Consider the following 22193-nt stretch of genomic DNA (forward strand, 5'->3'; position numbering starts at 1 on the left):
GGCAAATCCATTTTTAATATTAAACACTCGTATTTCTAGATATAATTTTTAAGTTTTTCAGAAATTTTTTTCACCAGCCCCATACGCACGTGCGGATCGTAGGTGGCGAGTGCGGGAGAGTAGAGAGTTCGACGAGCGCCGGAGAGAACCAGAATGAATGTCATTCATGAGATGGGCAGCGACGCCGGCCGCGGCAGCGGTCTCTGGAGCGGGAGCGCGAGCGTTTAGCTTTAACGGTCCCCGCGATCAGTTCAGTACGAGATCGAAATCGGGCAGCGTTGGATGTTTCCTTCAATGCTCAAGCGCGCCGAACTCGCGTTGTGTGGAAAAGCGGTATAGCTCTCTGGTCCCCGTCGTGTGCTCCAACGTCTTGCGTTTCCACGTTCCCCCATCACTCGCTCGATCGGTTCGGCCCTACAAAGTACCCCCAAAACCCCCTCCCTAGGGCAGAAATTAACACGCGTGTTATCAAAAATGTTTACAAGAAACCTACATATGTTTAATGAATAAAACAAAACAGCAGAATCGCCAAAAAAGTGCTGACGATTTGCAATATCACATTCGGAAAGAGAAAAGAAGCACTTTTATGACGTTCCCTCGCTTCTTGGGTGCGTTGTTTTTGCCACCTTACCTTGTATCTTATTCAAACACATCGAAAATGCACGAAATGAAAACTGACGTTTTGCTCTGGCGCCTTGTTTCGCGCGGGCTAATTGGCAAATATCACAAAATTCGCAAGGCGTCTCCACTTCTCCCCGATTCTGTTCCATTATCTTTTGCTGTTTCGCCGGCACCGCATATAGGAAATTGTCGGAAAAGTGTCCAGCCAGAAGGCTAAAGGGAAAATACCTTCTTGAGGAGACGCCGCGAGCATTTTAGAAGCTTTATTACGTTTGAGTTCTTGGAATTGGAGAGTATTTTGCGAAATAAAAATTAAATTGAAGTGAATAGTTTGAAGAGGAACATCTGATTCCAGTTATTTTGTGCGTTTTTGCTTGGTAAACATTGCAAGTAGAAGGCATTTGCATATGCAACCCAGCATTCTTTTTAAACTATTTAAAGTGTAAACAAAACTGTAAAAATTTCAAACTTATTCCCTTTATAAACATTGAAATAGTATTTTCTAGTTAAATCTGTGCTTTCTACCCTATCTTTAATCTGAGTTTTCCATGAAGTGGTGATTTAGTTGCAATTTTATTTATAAAAAATAATAACATCCTAGTAAAGACCTATATCTATTTAAAGTTTTTAAGAAAAAGTACTTGATTTTATTGAAGGTTTTCGAGCTATGTGCAATTTCTCATGGTGTCGTTAAATTATATCACAACTCATTTAACTCGTAAGTTATGAAAAACTGGCCGTCATATTAATTGTCCCTCCACTTTTACTGCATTACAGTCTGCAACAAGTTCGAGAAATAAAAGAAAAAGGAGCCAGACAAAGCCAGGGAATTATGAAATTTTAAAGAAATCCCCAAAAACCCAAGACCCAACGGCAACGAAAGATGTTTAATGCATTAAAGTAAAGGAAACGTGTTTAAGGCGAGCAAAAAGTCGTACCTATATATACACACCTATATGTATATTTAAACAAGATTTACATTTAAAATCAAGCAACACAAACGTACGTATATTTAAACTGTGGCGGCAACAACAGCAACAACGGCGAGCTAAAGCGTTCACAAAAAGGTGATAATGATTATTTCCAAGGATCTTTTCATATTTGGCGAACAAATTTTTGCAACAATCATACCAGAAGGTGGAGCCGCAGCGCTAGCAACACAGCAGCAACATCAGCAGCAGCAGCAGCAGCAGCAGCAACAGCAACATCAGCAGCAGCAACAACAGCCGGCAATTATAAATTCAACAGCAACAACGACGACGGCAACTCCGTTGGTAATAAACTCGACAGCAGGAGCAGCTGAACAAGTTGTAGAGGAGTCATTAAAAGTAGCAACAGCAGCAGCAGCGGCGGCAGCAGCAGCAGCAACACCAGCGACAGCAGCAACACTACCAGCTAAACAGGAAACAGTTGAAGTTGCTCCTCGCAAGCTGGCAAAAATTCAAAAAATTCCAAAGGAACCCGAGGAACTGAAAGCCAAGAAAAAGGCAAAGTGTGAAGCGGCAGCAGCAGCAGCAACTCATTACGAAAAAATGCCAATGAATTTGATGATCGTGGAAAGTGTTGAGGCAGTCGATATGGGATCATCGGACAATGACAACGAGGCGACGGAGCAGGTACCGTTGGTGAGTGCCAGCCATCGCAACCTGGCCAAAATAGTGGCCGATTGTCGCCTCCAAATCGAAGTGGAGCCGCCGGCGGCAGCAGCAGCAGCAACAGTTGTTGCTGCCCCGCCAGCAACATCCGATGCTACGGCAGCAACATCAGTGGCCAGCAGCGACTCCTCTGCATCATCATCGTCTTCGTCGTCGTCGGCGTCGTCGTCGTCATCTTCCAGCTCCACATCCTCAGAATTTACGCACACATCACAGACGACGATACCAAGTACGGATAATCTAACGTCATCCAATGGGCTGGCCAATATGGGCAAAAGCATTTTAGTTGATGCCAAAAGGTGAGTGTTCAATCAGCGCTGACCCAATTTCAGCGCCAGGCTCGTACCTACATAAATCCCTGGTTCTTTTTGTGCCGGTGATTGCATGCAGAGTTAGTTCCTCTCTATAAGGCGGGGAAAGTGCTGGCTGCCAAGGGTAGATCGGGCTCTGCCGAACTCACTGTTCTCGCCACTGGCAACTTTGTGGAGTGTTTATTCGAGTTTCTGCTCAACCGGTTGCACTCGGTTGGCAGTGAGTTGCGGCCCGATTTGAACTCCTACTCCTTGAAGCTCAATTGAGAATTCATTTTCTATGGCAATCATTGAAAGCCGATTGATTATGTACCATAGGAAAGCTGATTGATAATAAAAAGTCAATGCTACTATGCCATATGCTATACCATCTCATCCCTATTTAAATTAGTTATTTTGCTCAAAGTGCAGTGTAATCGTCTCTATTTCATTTTAATCTCCTGAAACTTGTTCTAAACCCCAACTTCTGGGGATTAACTAGCGAGCCACTCGACTTGTTAGGGGATATCCCCTTCATTGCATCCGACAGACTGCAGTATCTGGTTGATTAAATCTCCCTCCGGTCGAAAGGATGGCCAGCCCCCTCTGCCTTGGGGGAAAAAACAGGTCAAAACTGCAGTTTCGCCTGAAAAATTGGGTTACACGGATGGCCAAAAAAGTGTTCGAGTAGCAGAAAATGCCTGCAGTTCGGCGCTGAAAAAATATATGTCTCACACAGAGAACCCAGCGAGAACTCCGCCAGGATCAGGTTTTGTTAAGAGGCCCTCGTTATTGCAGTTTTGCAGCCACTTCCCTCGACTTTGTTGCGTTTAAGGGGGATTATATGTATGTATTACTTACAGCGCTCGGTGTCTGGCTGCATCCTGCACTTTTTATTGTGACTTACAAGTTTCCCAGCAACGCCAGCAGCTGTTGCACTTAGTTTACTTAATATTTGCACATTGGCAAGTCCAGGACAACTTTTGCATTGTTAGGGGTGTTGAAGTAAAAAGCGTGTTAAAGTAAAAGTTGGTTAGCCAACATGCTTAGAACCTAATTAAAAAAGGTATTTAGCAAAGCTTTTTAGGTAAGCCATAGAGATGTTCACAAGTATAGAGAGTTTCAGCACATTTTCTAAAAGTTGGTACTTTCGTACACAAAAGCATTTTTGGTTTTAATTACAATTTTAGAAACAGCCAAAATGCTGTTTGCCTTACTAAAGTAATTGGTTTCCCTTGTTGGAGTTAGAGTGCAATTAAATAAAAGACCGCTGGCCAATGGTTTTTCGCCTGCCCTTTGAATGTGGCCAAAAGCAAATACCCCGAAATAATTTGCCGGAGTTTCTCCAACTGTTGCAATTCTCGAAAGAGACCCCGAGGGCGGTCTTTTATTTCTGGGCTCTGACTGAAGCCAAATTAGCCAGCGGACTCAATTATTTATTTTAATTCGTTTGTCACTCCGAACGGCCGACTTGGGTTAATGCCGAGATCGGTGCGGATTGCAGTTCGCACAGGTCTCAATTATGTGTTGGCAAATGAAGTAAATTAAATTACAATGAGAACATTGTTGGGTCGAGTGCAGGCTTCATTATGTGCATTTAACATAAATTTTTCAATTATTCTGCGATTCAGAGTGCACTCCAAGTGGTTCCCTGGCTTTTTGTTTGGGAACGCAGATGCAGGTTCTGCCTTCGCCGCTCGCTTCTTTTGGCCAAAGAGCCATTTAAATGCATTTTATTTTCTGCATCTTTTTTCGCCGCTCGCCTTTTTCTGGTGGCACGTTTTATTTTCGCCACGGCTCTTGTTATTATTACTGTGTGCTGGCTGTTGTCGCAATTTAGCCTGAAATTGGTTCACAGTTGACCCAGTTTTTCTTGCGGCTGCAAGAGGATGGAATCGATGCTCGAATTGGCAGCGAAAAAAAACATCCACGGCAGCAGCAACATGTGGCATATTCAATTATTTGAGCCTTACATTGGGGCAGCCATTCAAATTGCTTCTCTTTAAGCCACCAACAAACTTTGCCGGGGAATAAATTTCAAATTTTAGCCGTTTTTGTTACCTAATATATTTGAATTTTCATTGTTTGCTTGGTAATGGATTTTGCTGCATATCAAATACTTGGAATTTCTCGCTGGAAAATACTGATATATTTGTCATTTCACTCCCCTTGTTTATCATTTGCTGCACCACAACATTTCAATTTCCTGCTGGCATAATAATTACTATTTTGCGTTTTACTATCTAAATTCTGTTTTCGTTTCACATTAAACAAATGGATTTTGCTGGCTGAAATAATTAGATTTTCTTGCTTGCCAACTAGTGAGTTTTCAATTTCATTACCTTATTTGACACCTTGTTGATTTTGCTTCAAATAATTCCTCATTAAAACATATGTGGGTAATCAAGAAATTACTTCAACTTTATTTACAACACTGAAAAAACATTAAAAATTTGTTGGGGCTTCTTGAATTCCACAAATTCAAACCAATTGATGTGGTTCGGATTTTAAGAGCTTTATGTTCCTTTGGAGTTTGTTGAACTCTGTTGCGCACAAACAACCGAACTTGATCCCAAATCTGTTTTCAAACCATGTATTTATTTTGCTTATGGGTCTGGCGGCGAGTTTTATTGGAAAATGTATGTGGATGTGGAGTAGGAAAATGCATAAGGAGGTCGATCAGTATAACACAAACAAATGGAATTTTAAGAGTTTTTGAACATTTGAAAACCGCATAAAAGAGTACTTAAAATATAAAGTGAAGGAAGTGTGGTTTTGTTATTTTAAAAAGAAAAGCTGAAACTATATTTTCATTTAATAAAATCTAAACAAGAAAGTATACCGTTCTTAGCTAGGCATCCAAACTTCCCTTTTAAACTGGTAGATACTTTTCAGGATCAAATTTATGGCCTAGCTGGCTAACTTTTGGCAGTCCCACGAACATTTTTATTAGTTGGATAAACCGGTTATTGAACTCGTATGTAGGTCAAGTTTTAATATGATAACACACACATAAATAGCGAGAGAAATCTGAAGGCGCGTCGGATGCAGGCAAACGCCAAATGGCGCAGTTGCTAAATTTGGGCTGGGCTCGATTTCTTTTGGCAGAACGTTAGATGCGAACCCGAATCTCGGCCCGGGCCTGGTAGGTAGCCAGAAAGGATTGAGGCTAGATCATAATAGTTTTTTTTGGGGGGGGCCAGGTAAAAAGGGTGCAGCTGGCCTAACGAAAACATTTCCTCGAAATTTTTAGCCTCCCCTGGGCTTCCTGCTCCTTCAGCTATTTCCAATCTATTGTGCGAATCTTTTCTATTCTAGCCATTTGCATGTGAAAGGCTTTTGTTATGCGGATCAAAGCTCGGGAAGTGGGTATAAATTTTGGATTAGAAACTTCAAAATTTCGAAGGGTTGAAAGGTGGAAGAAATAACAGCAGAGGTTTAATTTTTTTTTTGACAACAGAGATGTGCGTCATTTAAGAAGATATTTAAAATATACAGTGTAAAGCAAAAATACTTCCAATCACCTCATTAGTTCCTCCGAACTTTCTTAGTGTCAACTCTGGCTTATTTTCCTAGCGTGGGCGCCCAGATGCATCTGGTTCGGCGCTGTGATCTAGAAAATCCGCCATCCAGACATCACAAAACAAATTGCCAGACGACCGAAACAGGAAAACGCATTGCGCAATGCAGGGCAAAAAAATCAGACGGAAAAAAACGAAATAAAAGAGTAAATAAGGCTGAAAAAGTGCAATTTATTATAATTTAATCTAGAATAGAAAATTAAATAGAGTCGCAGCTGGGTGCCTCCGCGCTTCCCCGTCTAAGTTCAGTTCTGCTCGGTGCGGCTGCATACATTGTGGGCTGTTTGCCCTGTTTGGGTTTTATCTACCGTTAGGCGTGCAGTGTCAATAACACGGTGCGTGAAAGAGACGGGGCTGCCGCGCCAGAAAGAGACGGGGCTGCCGCGCCAGAAAGAGACGGGGCTAGGCGGGGGCGTTGATGGCGGACAGGGAGAAGGGAGAGGGGCTGCATGGGATCCAGAATGGCAATGGGAATCGGAATCGGCGTGGCAGTGGGTGGGCGAAAGAGCGAGAGGATCGGGCCCGGGGGGTGACCAGAGAGAGAGCGCAGATGGGTGGGCGGAAAGAGAGGGGGGTGCCGCCGCTGCAATGGAGGCCAACGTCGCTCTTTGACAACTGTCACTGTCACAGTCACAGTCACTGAAACCGAAGACCAACGGCGGCGACAGTTCTGCACAGTGGGCTGAGCAGCGCCAGGAAGTTGCTAAAATCTTAGAACTTTAAGGGAAACTATCTTAATAGTTCTTCTTTAATAATGATTAATAAAGTATGATTTTGAAATGAAAATATATATATACATAAAATATCAGTGGCATACGAACCCAGACCAGAATGCCTACAAAAAAATTAACCAATTTTTTATTTAATAAGAAACTTTTATTTGGTATTTTATTTATATTATTATATTAATCATATATGTCTATCTATCATTAAAAACTATAATATTTTCATTTCTGAAATTTTTTTTAGAAATTTTTTTTATATATTTATTACTATTTACCTTCTTTGATTTAATAGCTCTTCCAGACACTGTTCAGCTGGCAATATCTGTGGCTGGGAGTTGCATATGTTGTGGCACTTATTGTTGTTGTCGCCGCTGCTGTTCCTCAGCAAACGAATAAAAATTAATTCAGAAATAAATTATTGTCATTGCCATTGTGGCCGCCGTTGTTGTTGCTGCTGACGTTGTTGTAAATTAGTTTAAATTGCGGTTGCAGCGCTCTTTTTATCTGGCGTTATTTTATTATTGCCGGCTTTCAAGAGCTCAAATTATAGTTGTTGTCGAGTGCATTCACTTCTATGGCAAAGATTTGATGACCTTTACAAGTTCATGTCGTACGAACGTTCTTGAACCCTCGGCCCCACGAACACTGCACATTTCGTTAGTTATTTATTTGTTTGTCTGCCTCTGGGCTGCCCCACCTGGCGTATGAGTAGTTTTCCATGCCTCGTGTGAAAAACTTTATTAGCTATGCCTTTGCATTGAGACCGGAACAAATTGTGAATTAAATTATTTGCTGTATTCCTCGAATGCATTTCAAATGGATTTTAAGGTCTTCCTGCTCCTAAAAAGTGGCGTTTCAGACATTTGATAAGTGCCGCACCAAGTCGAGGCGTGGAAACTGCAAACTGTTGCATAACACGCACATAAAACATTTCGTCTAACTATCCTTTTGGCCCGGCTGACCAGCATTAAATCATAAAAATCTCAAATAAAAATCAGACATAGCAATAAAATGCCAAATGCATTTAGCCAGACGCCGAGCCATAAAGCAAATTGCTATGGTTCACTTTTTCGCTGGCTCGCTTTGAATTCGTTTTGTGTAATGACATTAGGCCAGAATAAATACCTGAAAAAAACCAAAGGAAACTGAGGCAAATAAAAAGAAACTTTTAAGGCGCTTCAACATCAAATCTCCAAGTTTATGAGTTGCATTTTTGCCTTGCTTGGCTGTCCAATTCGACGTCGTTTGTTTTGGCACCAATACAAAGGCAGGCAACTTTGGTAAAAAATAACACAATTTCTTAGTTGTTTTTATTTGTTTGCTTATCCACAGAGCTCGAAGAACGTGTTTAAAAATTTGTAGTTTAAGTATTCCATTGTCTTCAGATACTTTTGAGGCTAAATAAATATATTTACACTTATATTATTAAGGGAAAAGCGAATTAGGGAATAATTTTAGAGTTAATAGAAAAATAAAAAAGTTATAAAAATAAATAAAGGAATCAACTATCTTTTAGTTAGCTTTTTAATAAAGTTCAAAGATCTTTGGTTACATTTTATTTTTTTTTAAGATTTTGAGTATAAATTCTATGGAATTGCCTGGGTCTTACCAATTTTTCTGAGTACCATTGCGTGCCATGGTGCCAGCCCAGAACTTTTGGCCAAATAATGGAAGAAAAGCCATGAACCACTCTAACCCTCTCTCTACTTGTTCTCCTCCTCGTTCTGGACGGCCATCTGCGATCTGTTGCCAAGGGGCCCCGGTGCCCCATAGAGGATTTCGTGAAACCCATAGACCTACATTTTAAACAAATTGCCCCCACCGACCGGCCGTCTCTGTCGCTCGCACGTTGCGTGTGCGCGATGCGATCAAGAATTTGAGAGTTTCTCGGGTTCTTTCGCTTTTCAGCCGCTTCGAGTCGAGTCTTTCTTTTATTTTCGGTGGTCGTGTTGACTTCCAAGAAGCGCCTGCATTAAAGTCGGCCCAATGATAATCAACTTAATGATGATGAAGCAGAAGATGCCCAGGTCCCCGGACTCAGTCAGTCAGTCAGTCAGTGTGTCTCTTTCGCCCCTCCACCCCTTCTTCACGGCCTCGAATTCTTCTGAAGACTCTTCTTGCGGCATCAGCAGGCTTCCACTGCCAGCCGCTTCTTCTAATCGCGTATTCTTGTTTCTGCAGCATCATCAGATATTGTTTGGATACTCTTGCTGGGGGTGTTGTAACTTATGGGTTAGGAGTTCTTTATTTTATGGAGATTTTACTTAGTTTTATTTTATAGTTTGATTATAATTTAAGAGCTGATTTTTTTATTTTTAGAATATTTTTTTTTACTAAAAAAGTATCTTCCGGGTTACTATATATTATTAAAAGAGATTTAAATGTATCTATAAGTATAATCTTTATGTTACAATTGCCAAATTTGTATCCACAACGATTAAAAATGGCTAAAATTTAAAAAGATATTTTTTAAGTTCGAATCTATAGGGTACCTAAGCCATCATTATTGTATCTTAAACCTCTTTTCTTTTGTTGTTATTTTTGTTGCTATCCAACGACTGCGTCATCGCAGCAGCAGTGAAGATCGTGCCTTCTCTCTCTCCTTCTTTCCCTGCAGCTGTCTCGCTTCCGCTCGCGGCAGTGGGTCTTCACTTTCGCCAATTCTGAGCTCCATTTGCAGGTTCAATGGCCTCTGCCTCTGCCTCTGCCCCGGCCTCTGCCTGCGTCGACGTTGGGCGCCATTCGCACGTTTTATTCGTGCTGCTTCTTCCTTTGCGATGTTGTTGCTGCCTTACGCCTCTCTCTCGCCTCTTCCCTCTATTTTCCCCTCTTTCTTCCCCCCTTGCCCCATCATTCGTGTGTTTGCCTGTTTGTTTGTTTGTTTTTCGCCTTCGCTTCGCCCTGCAGTTTGTGGTTTTGTGTTTACGTTGTTGCATTTCATTTCGCATCGTTTCATTCTACTTCCCTTATCCTCTGCCCCACTCCTTCGTGTCCTCCTCCCCCTCCCCCACCTTTTTTCGCTTACTCATCGCTCTTGCCACTTTGTTATTGTTCTTCTTTTAGCCTGGCTATTTGCAATGCTTCAGGGATTTTTATTGACTTCAGACAACGATCGAAGATATTTTGTATGAAGAACCAGGATCTGTGATTATATTATTTCATTATAGATTGGTCACTGTTTTTATAAGAATTAAATATCTATTATAATAGGGTATTGAAATTATATATAGTATAAGAAATTATCTTTAAAGTGGTAAGAAACCTCAAGACCAAAATAATAATAAAACAAAGAACTATCCCAATCTTATAATAATAAAACAATACTTCTTTAATGATTTAAAACTATCTTTCAAATCAGAAAAAAAATCTGAAGACCTAAATAAGTAAAACGAGAACTATAAAATGGTAATATTATGTTACCTAAAAATTCTTCTTTAATGTATAAAATTATCTCTTGATTAAAAAGAAATCTCGATACCCAAATAACCTAAACAAAAAACTACCCCATTATGGTTATATCATATTTTTTAAAAATACCTATGGAATGTATAAAATTATCTATGGTATCACCATAATATCTAAAAATACTTATTTAAAATCAAAAACAAAATCCCAAAAGACCCTAATGAGGCACAATTTTCATATAATTCCACCTAAAATCTTTACAAAATCAACTTGCATTCACCTTTCTTCATTTGAAAATCCGCTTTCCTATCGTCCTACAAATTTCGCAAATTATTAAAATTGCGTTGACCAATTTCCCCGCGCAGCGGCGAGGCCCATTTAATCACACACTTCCGCCAAGGGTTAGACCCATACGCTGTTGCACCGAACTTTCCCACAATTGGGTGAAGTCATTAAGTCGGCTTGAACGGCAGTACTGTGTAATTTTAACAACTACGCCCAAAAATTACGAAAACTGGAGGGCGGGGGCGGGGCCCCTGCTATATCGCTCTGTAATTAGGCTATTTAACGTAAATGGGCGAGCGAAACAAGCTCAACGAGTGTAATAACAGGCATTAAAGTCATATTTGGAACGTAATAAAACACATCACTCCCACAGTGCGAATATAAGCCCATATTTAGGGGCTTTACGCTGCTCAAAATAGAAAATGAGATTTGTAAAGAGCTTTTAAAATACATTTTGGAACTGAAGTGCGTGGCTTTAAAACTAATTGTTGAAATATTTCCTTATAGAAAGCCAGCTGTCGAATATGGGTTAACGAATCTAAACAAGACGAAATGGGGTGCTATGCATTTGTCATAAGTGATTGAATGAAAGTTAGACACGCCAATTTCGGACCAACAAGGTTCAATGCCCATTTAATTGTCTTGTCTGCCAGCCGAAAATTGGCTCAAATGGGATTGCGATGCTCAGCTGTCAGATGCAGATACTACCTATATGTAGTGTGTATCTGCGGGATACGTTTGTGACAGCTGCAAGGCCACCGAAAACGTACATTATTTATCGGGGGTACCAGCTGAATTTACACATGGTGTGTACAAAGTTGCAGATACTTTAGACTTTTCTCCGCCTTTCGCCGGGTGCATTGTTTACGACATTTCGCTGCCTCATTTTCCGCAGTCGAAGACATTTTTGTGTCGACTTTTCCCCCAGTTTCACTCGGTTTTCTTTTCTCAAATTATCTCCGGTGTGGGTTGTGTCGCCAGGTGATTATGGCCTCCCATAGTCGACGGTTCTGCGGCATCGTTAGACCTTTCTCTCCGAGTTTCCGTATTTAAATTGTATGCCAAAAGCTTATTGAAAAGCAATAGATATTTAATTATTTATTGGAAGTCTTCAACACTTTAATCTTTATGACAGAGTTCAACGCTGATTAAATAGTTGCTTTTTCATAAATAAATTTCAGAAGTAAGACCTCGAATCGCGTAGGCCTTTCCGCCGTCTATTTCCTTTTCAGCTAAGGCAACAAAAATCGCACTCAACTGCAGTTTCAATATTTGGCCGACTAATTCACAACACCTTATGTTTTTTGTGCCTTGTTTTATCTACGTCTATATAGTGGCGTTTTAACTGTTAAATGGGGTGATGCAACTGCCGCCTCGAGTCGCTGGAAGAGACAGGTGTGGAGTGGAATTCTCAGGTGATTGCGATGACCCAATTGCAGTGACACTTTCAGCTAATAAATTGCATTTAGTATTTTCTTTCACTTTGCGGCTGCTTTCTTGTGACATTTTTTTGCATTTTTCGCCGTGCAATTTCAACAGCATTTTTATAATTTTTACATAGTTCATAAAGTTTCCTGAAGCATCGGGAGAAAGTGCGTGAGACAGAGAGCTGCAGAAAAATAAAAACTAGGCAAAGAAAGAAACACTAGAAACTGTGTCAATTAATATGCTAAATTATACACATCCCCAGATCTCTGGCAGGGTGATTGGGCGAGAGGGGGTGTTGTTGAGCTGCGGTGGAGAGACGCCCCAGATGGATGCCAATCAATTGCCAACTAGGAAGCATAATTCCCAGCTCAGCTAATTACCACACAATGACGTGAAAGTTCGTGAAACCGCAGTGGATGTGGATGTGGATGTGGATGTGGATGAGGCCATGGCGAGGCAGTGGCAGTGGCGGCCCAAGCCCAATCCCAATCCCAGGCCGAAGACGTACGAAGAAAGCGCTTTCTTGTTTCATTTGCCATATATCTCGCGCTTGAAGAGTCACGACACACAGCCAGCATTTCATCTGCGTTTTGAATCTTTATTGCAACTTGACTGGCTGCGGAGCTCAAGCCTCTGCGGCTCTTGTGGCAAACAAAAAGCGAACACATGTCGTATGCGCGATATTCGCTTCCTGCCCCCCAAGTGGCATCAGATAAACCACCCGCAGCCCCGTCCCAAAGTGCCGAGTGGCGTGCAACAAGTGCCTCTTGACTCGCCTTGGCTTCGACTGCCATAAAAAACCCCTTTGACACAGGCCCCCTTTCTTTGGCACCGTTTTGACCCCCCAACATTTCAATTACGGCGCCCGCAAAGTTATGTAACTCGGGTGGGGTCACGAAAGGTTAAGTCGGTGGGTGGGTTGTCGTTTTGTGTGCGGCACCTTTCGACGCCATTTTTACACGGAACTTGGTTAAAACATGTGTGAAACCCCTTAGGCAATTGTGGGTTTATGTAAGGCACTATTTAGGGACTACTTTGAAATACATTTACTGTACTTTCAAATTTTTTAATATACCTAAATAGAATTATATTTTATTTTCTTTTAGGTGTTTCAGATTTGAATGCCCCTAAGGCAGCTGTGAGTAAAAATAGTGTAATATTGTATTTTCCTTTATTAGCAACGGAATGGGGATTACTTTGAGAAATATTTACTATAATTTCAATATAGGAACTAAAAATAATTTAAAAATGGATCAACAATAAATTGTAGCATACTTCTGGCAGTGTTCTCTATCCAGATCCTTTGAATTATAGGACATTCCATTATCCCAAAGGTCCGAATTCAGGTTGGCCCCTGCGAAAAGTTGGTCAGCTCTGAAAGTAGTTTGGTTTAGTTGGGGTTCTGCTTTCTATCCCAATCATCGTACGTATCTCCTTCCGCCCCGGCGACCACCTTTCCAATTCAATTAAACGAGAAGAAAAATAAATAAATAACCAAGAAGTCAAAACACCCACACGGTAAGGCTGACGACTACAAAAAATACAGAGAACTTTGCAAAAAACTGGTATTCGCGCGGATACTTGATATCAATATGCATGATATGCATGCATAAATTACGTAGCCGACATGTTGTTCTGCCGGCAGTCGCCAATCTTGCCACTCTCTTTCTGGCCTGACCTGCATTTCCCCGACGATCGCGACTCCAGTCGCGACTTAAAAAGCAAAAACCAAAAAGCCTTGGCACATTTGTCAAAAGTGCAAAACAAACCAATGGCCAACCAATTTGAATAGTTCCTCGTTCAAAGTAGAAGGCCACAAATTAAGCCGGCAATAAATTACAAATCAAAAAGAAATGACCAAGGCAAAAATCAAATGAAATTCAGTCAAAGAAGACCCACGGCCAGAAGTAAAAAAAATACTACCAAAAGAATTGGGTCAGTAACACGCAAAAACGAAAAAAGAAAATTAAAACCAGCCAGAGAAGAGGAAGGAGCCGGCACGCGAAGAATGAAGCAGATCCCAAAAAGCACAGCACGCAAATAAAAATTCAATTGAGCGTGGTCATAGCCACAGCGCAAAACTCATGCAAACCGCGTAAAAAATGAAAATAAAATTAAATAAAAACATTGACAATGACGCGACAATCAGGAATTTCTGTCAAATGTTTTAGGAAGTTCAATGAAAGCAGAGCGTTGCCGAAAAGCACGACAGAAATTCATTAATAGCAGAACATCAAATAAATTGCACAAATTCGCTGACCCAATTTTTTTAAATCACTTTGTTTTCTATTCATCTATTTATGTTTAAATTACCAGGGCACAAAAACTACAAAACAAAAGACAAGTCAATGAACTCTTCAAGCCCTTGCACAGTTGCGTATGAAATATTAGGATACAAAAGGGAATATTTATTGATATTAGAAAAATATCAACAGTTTGAGAAAAATCCGTTTTTATTTAAACATATTTGAAAACATTTTAAGGATTTTAAAAGTGAAGTTTTAAAAATCGAAAATCGAAATCTTTAGGATACGAACATTATTAGAGTAGGTGGGAAGTATATACCAAATGTTTATCGTTAAGATATTTTTTGGTATTTTTTTTATTTTTCGGCTATAATTCCGAACCTATCTGTACGATACACCATAAATATACCAACGAACGATACCAACGATCATCTGTTTTATTTGCCAACTTGTTTAATATCGGTCAATGAATTCAAAAACACAATGGGCAACAAAACCCATATTAAATACGGCAAAACAACGAGATAAGAATTTCAAAAACATTTCTTTTGATTGCGTGCTACACACAGATACACACACCTACAAAGTGAGATCTGTATGCAATGCCAAACTTTCACGTAATTTCTGCCTTATCGCCATCCCGCTCTCTCTCTCCACCTTTCTCCCTCTTTCTTTGCGTGTGTGTGAATTATATTATTTTGTTTTGTTGCTGTTGTTGTTGCTTTATTTTGGCGTCTGTTTTGCTTGTTGTAAAAGTCAATAACCTTTTCGCGTATTCAAGAAGCCAGTTCCAGTTCCTCGAGGAGAGTTCCCCAAGAAAGCGACGCCAAAAAACCAAGATTCAGTTTTTTTTTGTTTTTTTTTTGGTCCGTTGTGTTGGTGGCCTTAATCAAGAGCCAAAAAAAAAATAATAAGAAATGGCATCATAGCCGAGGGATAGGTAAATTGTTAGACGGTTACTCGGTCAGTAAGTTGGCTTTCTTGACCGCAAAGGGGAGGTCACAGCGGGCTAATTACGTGAGTTATGAAGTCTGGGGAAACTTTTGAGGAAGTTGATGGCTTGGCCAGATTTTGGGGGCTTTTGGGAAGAGAGTTTTGGCAAGTTTTGGAAACAGATAGTTTTCTATCAGCTCAAGATACTTTATCCAACTCCCAATAAAGTTAGCTCTGAGTGCCTTAAGAATAAAATAAATATACAAGTTGGGGAACTATAGGTCAAAAAAGGCATATGTGAAATAATTTGTATACTAGCTTATATTGCATTTGCAAGTTTCGGAAACAGATAATTTTCTATCATCTCAAGATACCTTATCGAACTCCCAATAAAGTTAGCTCTGAATGCTTTAAGAAGAAAATCAATATACAAGTTGAGGAACTATGGGTCAAAAAAAGTATATGTGAAATAATTTGTATCCCAGTTTATATTGCATTTTCAAATTGGTAAAAACTTAAAATATATCTTGCTTCTTGTCGTGCAAATTTAGACAGGAATTGGAAACCAATATCTTTGCTTCTTCAAGTTGAAAAGTTTTCCTAGAACTAAACAAATTTCCAAGCGCTTTGTAGCTTTGAGGACTACTTTTAGCAGTGGTCTACGTGATCTTTGTCACACAGCTCAACTTCCGAACGAAGCTCAAATGTCGCTTATAAAGAAAGTTCAGTTGGAGAAGGCAGCAAACTTAATATACTTTTCCCAAACGCATCAAAAGTTTCTCCCCCGCAGAGCCCATTTGGCCCGAGTGAAATGACACTGATGTTAAGGTCACGTGTGAGGCCAGCTGAGCCACAAAATCGTTGTTCTGTGCAAAATTTGCATTTTGGCTGGAAATTGTGCCATGCGAAAACTGCATCCGAAAAGGGGTCAGTAGTTCGAGGAAGCTATCAACGAGCTAGTCCCCGACTAACATTTCAGCTGGGAAAGCTGGTTTGGCCATTTCGTTCACCGAGCGAAAGTAATTGGGTGTCCAGAAGAGCAACCAGCCAACGGCAAAAGCCAGGAATCGATGCCTAAGTTTTTACTATGAAATTGAGATTGAAGTTCTGAAATTTTCCCTGCCAACAACGAATCGATTTTTACTCTCTCAATAGAAGCACGATTGAGGATTACTGTGGCTGGGCCTGACTATCCGACCCGGACATTGGCTATTGTTGAGAATAAAGAGCCGGGGAACTGGGGACCACTGATGGCGGGCAGAGGAGGCACATAAAAATAAAATGTATTCATCAGATACTTTGCATGCAGCCTGTGCGAGTGCGTGTGCCTGCGCCCGTGTGTGTGTGCGTATCTGTGTGCGCTGGGCTTTGTTTGTCGTTGTTGTCGGCTGACTGCATTGACCCCCACTCGGGCCCCCCTGCCGCCCCCCTGTCACCCGTCCCGCTCGCGCCCAGCGCACGCATCGACTGCGGTTCAATGCACCCGACCGGACTCTCTATTTACTTTCGGCGCCTACCGGAGTCGATCGGCGGAAATTTACATTTCTGTATAATTTGTAAATGATTTCTTCTGCTCTCGGTCGAGTAACTCGAGGCGATGGTCTCGCCCGATATGGAGCCCGAAATAGATGTTATAACTATAACGGCGTTATCTACGCTCTATTCATAAGGCTGGGGGCCCATCTGGCGGGTGAAATATTTAAATAAATTTGATAGGTACACAAGAGCAGAGTAGACTCCACACAGTTCCACATGCAAGAGGCTATTGACTCCGTCGCTCCCCTCCCAGTATCTGTGTGCGTTCTGTTCCGCTGTCGCTGTGTGTGTGCGTATCTGTGTGCGTAGTGGGAGTAAAGTCGAAGCATTGACCGAGAGTCGGGAGACAGAAGAAAGCAAGTGAGAAGGCCGCCAGCGGCTTTTCCGACTCCCAGATACCGGGCACTACTGGAAAACCACTTACAGACCATTTGTTTGGGCCATTAATATTACAAACTGGGAGGTGCACTGAGAAAAATATAATAAGGAGTGGATCTTGAGTACTTTACTTCAAGAATATAATATACTATTTCATGTACCTAATATAAAATTAAATTGAACTTTATTACCAAATATAATTACAGTTGAGTTCATATCGATCATTAAAACTTTATAACCGTTGCTGTGAGACTTGAAAACGATTATATCAAAATTCTGTTAATCAAGATCTTAAATAATCATAGATATTATGCTGAACTATGCAGATCTTAAAGAACCCTTTATGTAGAAGAACCCGAGACCACCCTATATGCCTACGGAACTCTCCGAGTACTGGGTATCTGCAGAGAATTACGAGCACGCACAGCCCCAGAACTCTCAGTTCCATACTTCCCCGCCGAACATATCGCTCTCTTAAGGCCCGCGTGCGTGTGTTCTGGCTTTTGAGTGTTTGGGTGAGTGATAATGCGACCGCCACACATGTGATATCGGCGATAACAGCGAGACAGTGGGATCGGGACCGGGCCTGAGTAACTGTATTGCTGCATTGTACTGGATGGCCGTATCCCCCGACTTTTGTCGAACTGATTTTACTTTGCCTGCCCCTGGGGGACATTGACTTTTGTTTTGTTTTGATTTTCACGAACATCAACAAAAGATGTGTGGCGTTCCGTTGTATGAAAACACAAACAGAAAATATCAAAACTGCTGTAATAACTTGGGGAAATAGTTATGTCTGCAAGGAAAATGATGAACAAAGGCTTTTTTAGGCAGTTGGTTTTGTTTAATTATGAGCAAAAAAGCTTGCTATTTATTATAGATAAACATCCATCGAAAAAGTACTGAGATAGTCTAGTCTCAGTATAGTATAACCTCATAAAGAAGTACACATACTATTTTGAACTTTTAGAACTATTTTAAAAAGGAAAAATAATTTTTTGGTTTATACTATGTTGTATTTATGCATTGTTAAATATAATTTAATTATATTTCTGACTTTTTAAATTTACAAAACATGCAATTAGTTATTATAAATCTATATCTCATTATGTATTTTGCAGCAACTCCCCGGCATCCCTTGCTTACCACTACGATAAGTCGCCGGTTATCCCGCAGAAGCAGCATCACAACATTAACATCTGCAACAGCCACCACCCACATCACCACCCCCAGAATCACACCCAACACAGTCTGCAGTTGACCTTTCAGAACGTCAATGTCTTGCACAACGAGCGCCAAATACTTTCCGATGTGAGTGGATTCGTCAGGTAACAAACGCACTAAGAACCCACAAGACTTAAAGGAAGCTGTGCTGCCAACTTAACTTGCTCACTTGAAAACTGATATTGCAATTAGATCGCACTGAAGCTGAATCTTTGAAATGCTGGTAAAGCTTTTCCGCAGAGCTTAAAGACCAAGGGTATTTCAATCAAAAGGTTAAAGTGCAAATAAATTAGGGAACGTGCAAGCTAAAAATATTTGTTTCCTATTTATTGCACTTTTCTGAGCCATTTTTAAAGCAAGTTTAAGAGCTTACAGCATTGGCAGTCACCGCAGTCCAGTGAACAGTAAACCAACATGATTCCCCGTAATTTTTCAGTCCCTGCGAGGTCCTGGCCATCATGGGTCCCTCGGGCAGTGGGAAGACCACGCTGCTGGACTGCCTCAGTGGCCAGAGGCACATAGACGGCGGCAGTGTCTTCCTCAACCGTGAGCCCCTGACCAAGAAGTGGCGCCGCAGGATCGGCTATGTCCTGCAGGAGGAGATCTTCTTCCCCCAGCTGACACTCCGCGAAACGGTGGTCTACACGGCGCTCCTGCGACTGCCGGAATCCATGCCGCGGGCGGAGAAAATGCGTCAGGTGGACCACATTCTGGAGGCCCTAGAACTGGGTTGCTGCCAGCAGACCAAGTTCGGGGACTACCTCAACAGGGGACTCTCGGGTGGCGAGAAGAAGAGGGCGAATATCGCCTGTGAACTTCTCACCAATCCGCTGCTCATGCTCTTGGATGTGAGTGATTGCTAATTGAATGTGTACTATAATTAATAATATTTTTATTTTATTTAGGAACCCACCTCCGGGCTGGACAGCCACTCGGCCATCTCGCTGATGAAGGTCCTGAAGCGGTATGCCCAGCTGGAGCAGAAGACCATCGTGATCAGTGTGCACCAACCCTCCTCGCAGATGTTCCACATGTTCGACAAGCTGCTCCTGCTCCACCAGGGACGCACCGCCTACTTCGGGGACGTGCAGAATATCTACCGCCACTTCGAGGACATCGGGGTCACCATCAAGCCGCACTACAATCCCGCCGACTTTGTTTGTGAGTATGGACTTCAATATAATGCTTTTGGTGAAGGTCTTTAAGTAATTGATTATCATTAACTCACTTCCCTTTATTTATTTCCCCAGTGGAACAACTGAAGTCGCACCCGGATATCCGCGAGAAGCTCTTCATAGCCGCGAAGGAGTCGCACGGGAACTACCTGAACCGCAACTGCATCACGAGTAGCCACAATCACCAAGCCAGCGACTCGGAGGCGAAGGGCAAGAAGCAGCCGGACAGCATCCTTATAGACGATATTATAAATAACTACTATAACCACCGGTCCAAGCGGCAACACCACCACTACGAGAACCTGCACCACTCGAGCAACGGCTGCCAGGTGGAGGAGGACGAGGAGGCGGCCCAGCACCTAGTGTGGTGTGCCGCAGACTCGCAGTCCAACTTCAGTTCCTGCGCCTCCAGCGATTGTCATTCCTACAGTGCCGGAAGTGGGCCAGGACATGCGGTAGATGACGACTGGCTATCGTATCCCACCAGCTTCCACACCCAGTTCTGCGTCCTCTCGAGCCGCAACTTCAGGGAGGCCAAGCCGCGCATGCTGTCCAAACTCAACTGGTTCCAGACCATCGGACTGGCCCTGATGGCTGGCGCCATTTGGTTCCAACTGCCGCGCACCGAGGAGTTCCTGCACGACCTCCAGGGATGGATGTTCTTCTCGCAGACCTACTGGATGCTCTTCGCCCTCTTCGGGGCCCTCAATTCATGTGGGTTTCTCGAGTTGATATCAAGAGGGGATCTGTTATTTATAACTCCTTTTTTCAGTCCCCGCGGAGCGGGAGGTGGTGAGCAAGGAACGCCGCTCCGGGGCCTATAGACTATCCGCCTATTACCTGGCCAAAATGTGTGCCGAGCTGCCCTTGGTCATCACCCTGCCCACGGTCTACCTCATGATCAGCTATCCCATGCTGGGCTGCACTAGGTGAGTATGATCAAATCCTTGGGAAGGGACCTTATGGCTAATATATAATATGTTTCCCAGCTTGAAGCTCTTCTTCCTGATGCTCATCTTCCTGCTGATCAACACGATTGTGGCCCAGAGCGTGGGCTTCTTCATCGGAGCCTGCTGCATGGACATGAACGTGAGCATCACCCTGAGTGCCCTCTACACGCTGGCCACCCAGCTCTTCGGGGGATACCTATCCTCCCGCATTCCGGAGGGCCTCAGCTGGATCCGGTACACCTCCATGATCCACTACGCCTACCAGAACATGCAGATCCTCGAGTTCCGAGAGGGTGCGGCCATAGGGTGAGCTATATGAAAGCCTTTCTTTGCTAAAAAAATAATAAAAATACAAAATTATTTTTTCTTTTTTAATTTTTCAATATTTTTTTCCTTTTAATATATACCAAAATTTTAAAACAAAATATAAAAATGTATTTACATCTTCACTAAATTCAATAAAGTGGATAAAATAGAAGGCTATTTAGGATGAACGATTTTTGTTTAAAAAAAAAGTTTACAATTAATTATGAAAATATTAGGGATATATCCTTCTATCATTTAATGTTAATTATAATATATTTTATTCTTTTTTGTAATCCTTCAGTACTCATAATATTTTATTATCTTTATTAAAATCCTTCCTTACGTATTTTACTTAATATTAAGGATAGATCCTTCATCCTTTAATATTAATTTTAGAATTGTATTTGTATTAAAATCCTTTAGTACTTACAATGTTTTATTGTTATCTTTATTAGAATTTTATTCATTTTTTCACTTGCTTACTTTCCAGCTGTGGATCGCCCAGCAGCTACGAGATCTGCAAGCAGCAGTCAACCGAATTCATTCCATACGAGGAAATACTCAAGGCCCAAAACTCGACATCACCGCTCTGGCTGAATACGCTGATCCTGATGATGTTCTTCCTGGTGTTCAGGTGCCTGGGCTACGCGGTGCTGCGCTACCTGCGCTGCCCGAAAAAGACGTGATATCTATCTATCTATCCAACCACCTATGTATATCTATCTGAGCAGACATCGAACCAGTGATACGTAATTAGTTAGTGCTAACCATTGCTATACCTAAACCGCTAAAAACTGAACAAACTTGCTAAATTGCGCCAACTTTGTGATTCAATTTACTTTCAAGCCGCACCCATTATGTTTAGCTATTACTACGAGTATAACTACAATTATCCTTACACCTTACACTATTACAATTTAGATGTGGCTTGCGGTGGGGCAGTGCGCAGGAGCTGTTTAGTAAACGTTTATCCTTGTTTTGTTTTATGCATTTTAATTGTTAGCCGTTTATGTTATTATTCGCTATTTTGCCGCTGAAACACGAGGGAGAGAAAGAGTTAGAGGAATGCCAGCAACTATGTGTTTTAATGTACGTTTTAAAATTCCCAAAAAATAATTACTGCTGCCCTATTCCGATACCACCCCGCACACACGCATATGTTTAAATTGAAAAAAAAACGCTAGTAATTTTGTAGAATATTGCAAATTTTTTTCGCTTGGGAAAAAACACTGTGATTTAGTATGCTAGTTTTTTAATTAGTTTTAAATGGACAGCTGCAGTGAATTGTGCTCGTCCGAAAAATTGTAAAGCCAATTAGGTAATTAAAAAATGAAAGAGGATCACCATCAAAATGTATGAGCTTATGGCACTATTTGTATTTTGTTTATATTATCTAATTATATGTAATTAATCTTATTTAAATATACATGAAAATGTAAACTGAAAATCTGTCCA

General features: G+C 41.5%; 1 protein-coding gene across 6 annotated transcripts; it reads left to right on the forward strand.

Moving 5' to 3' along the window:
- Positions 1 to 256: 256 nt before the first annotated feature.
- LOC108034842 (uncharacterized) lies at positions 257 to 22185 on the forward strand. 6 transcript variants are annotated; one of them, XM_050885476.1, is made up of 9 exons: positions 257 to 333; positions 1399 to 2575; positions 18205 to 18411; positions 18744 to 19155; positions 19213 to 19468; positions 19558 to 20196; positions 20255 to 20411; positions 20472 to 20738; positions 21229 to 22185. In XM_050885476.1, exons 2-9 carry the CDS (start codon positions 1695 to 1697, stop codon positions 21422 to 21424), a joined length of 3015 nt encoding a protein of 1004 aa, XP_050741433.1. In that variant the 5' UTR covers positions 257 to 333; positions 1399 to 1694; the 3' UTR covers positions 21425 to 22185. The 6 variants fall into 6 exon arrangements, with proteins under 6 accessions (XP_050741433.1, XP_016965466.1, XP_043950078.1 ...); XM_017109977.2 differs by having other exon boundaries at positions 268 to 608; XM_044094143.2 differs by lacking the exon at positions 257 to 333 and adding an exon at positions 747 to 998.
- The last annotated feature ends 8 nt before the right edge of the window (positions 22186 to 22193 follow it).

Source organism: Drosophila biarmipes, chromosome 2L, assembly GCF_025231255.1.
Source record: "Drosophila biarmipes strain raj3 chromosome 2L, RU_DBia_V1.1, whole genome shotgun sequence".
Taxonomy (NCBI): domain Eukaryota; kingdom Metazoa; phylum Arthropoda; class Insecta; order Diptera; family Drosophilidae; genus Drosophila; species Drosophila biarmipes.

Excerpts from the sequence above, each read along its gene's own strand:
- LOC108034842 (XM_050885476.1), top strand. The coding sequence starts at position 1,695 with ATGATTATTTCCAAGGATCTTTTCATATTTGGCGAACAAATTTTTGCA. Across the intron at positions 18,412-18,743 it reads GATGTGAGTGGATTCGTCAG|TCCCTGCGAGGTCCTGGCCA; the intron begins GTAACAAACGCA and ends GTAATTTTTCAG. Across the intron at positions 20,197-20,254 it reads CTTCGGGGCCCTCAATTCAT|TCCCCGCGGAGCGGGAGGTG; the intron begins GTGGGTTTCTCG and ends TCCTTTTTTCAG.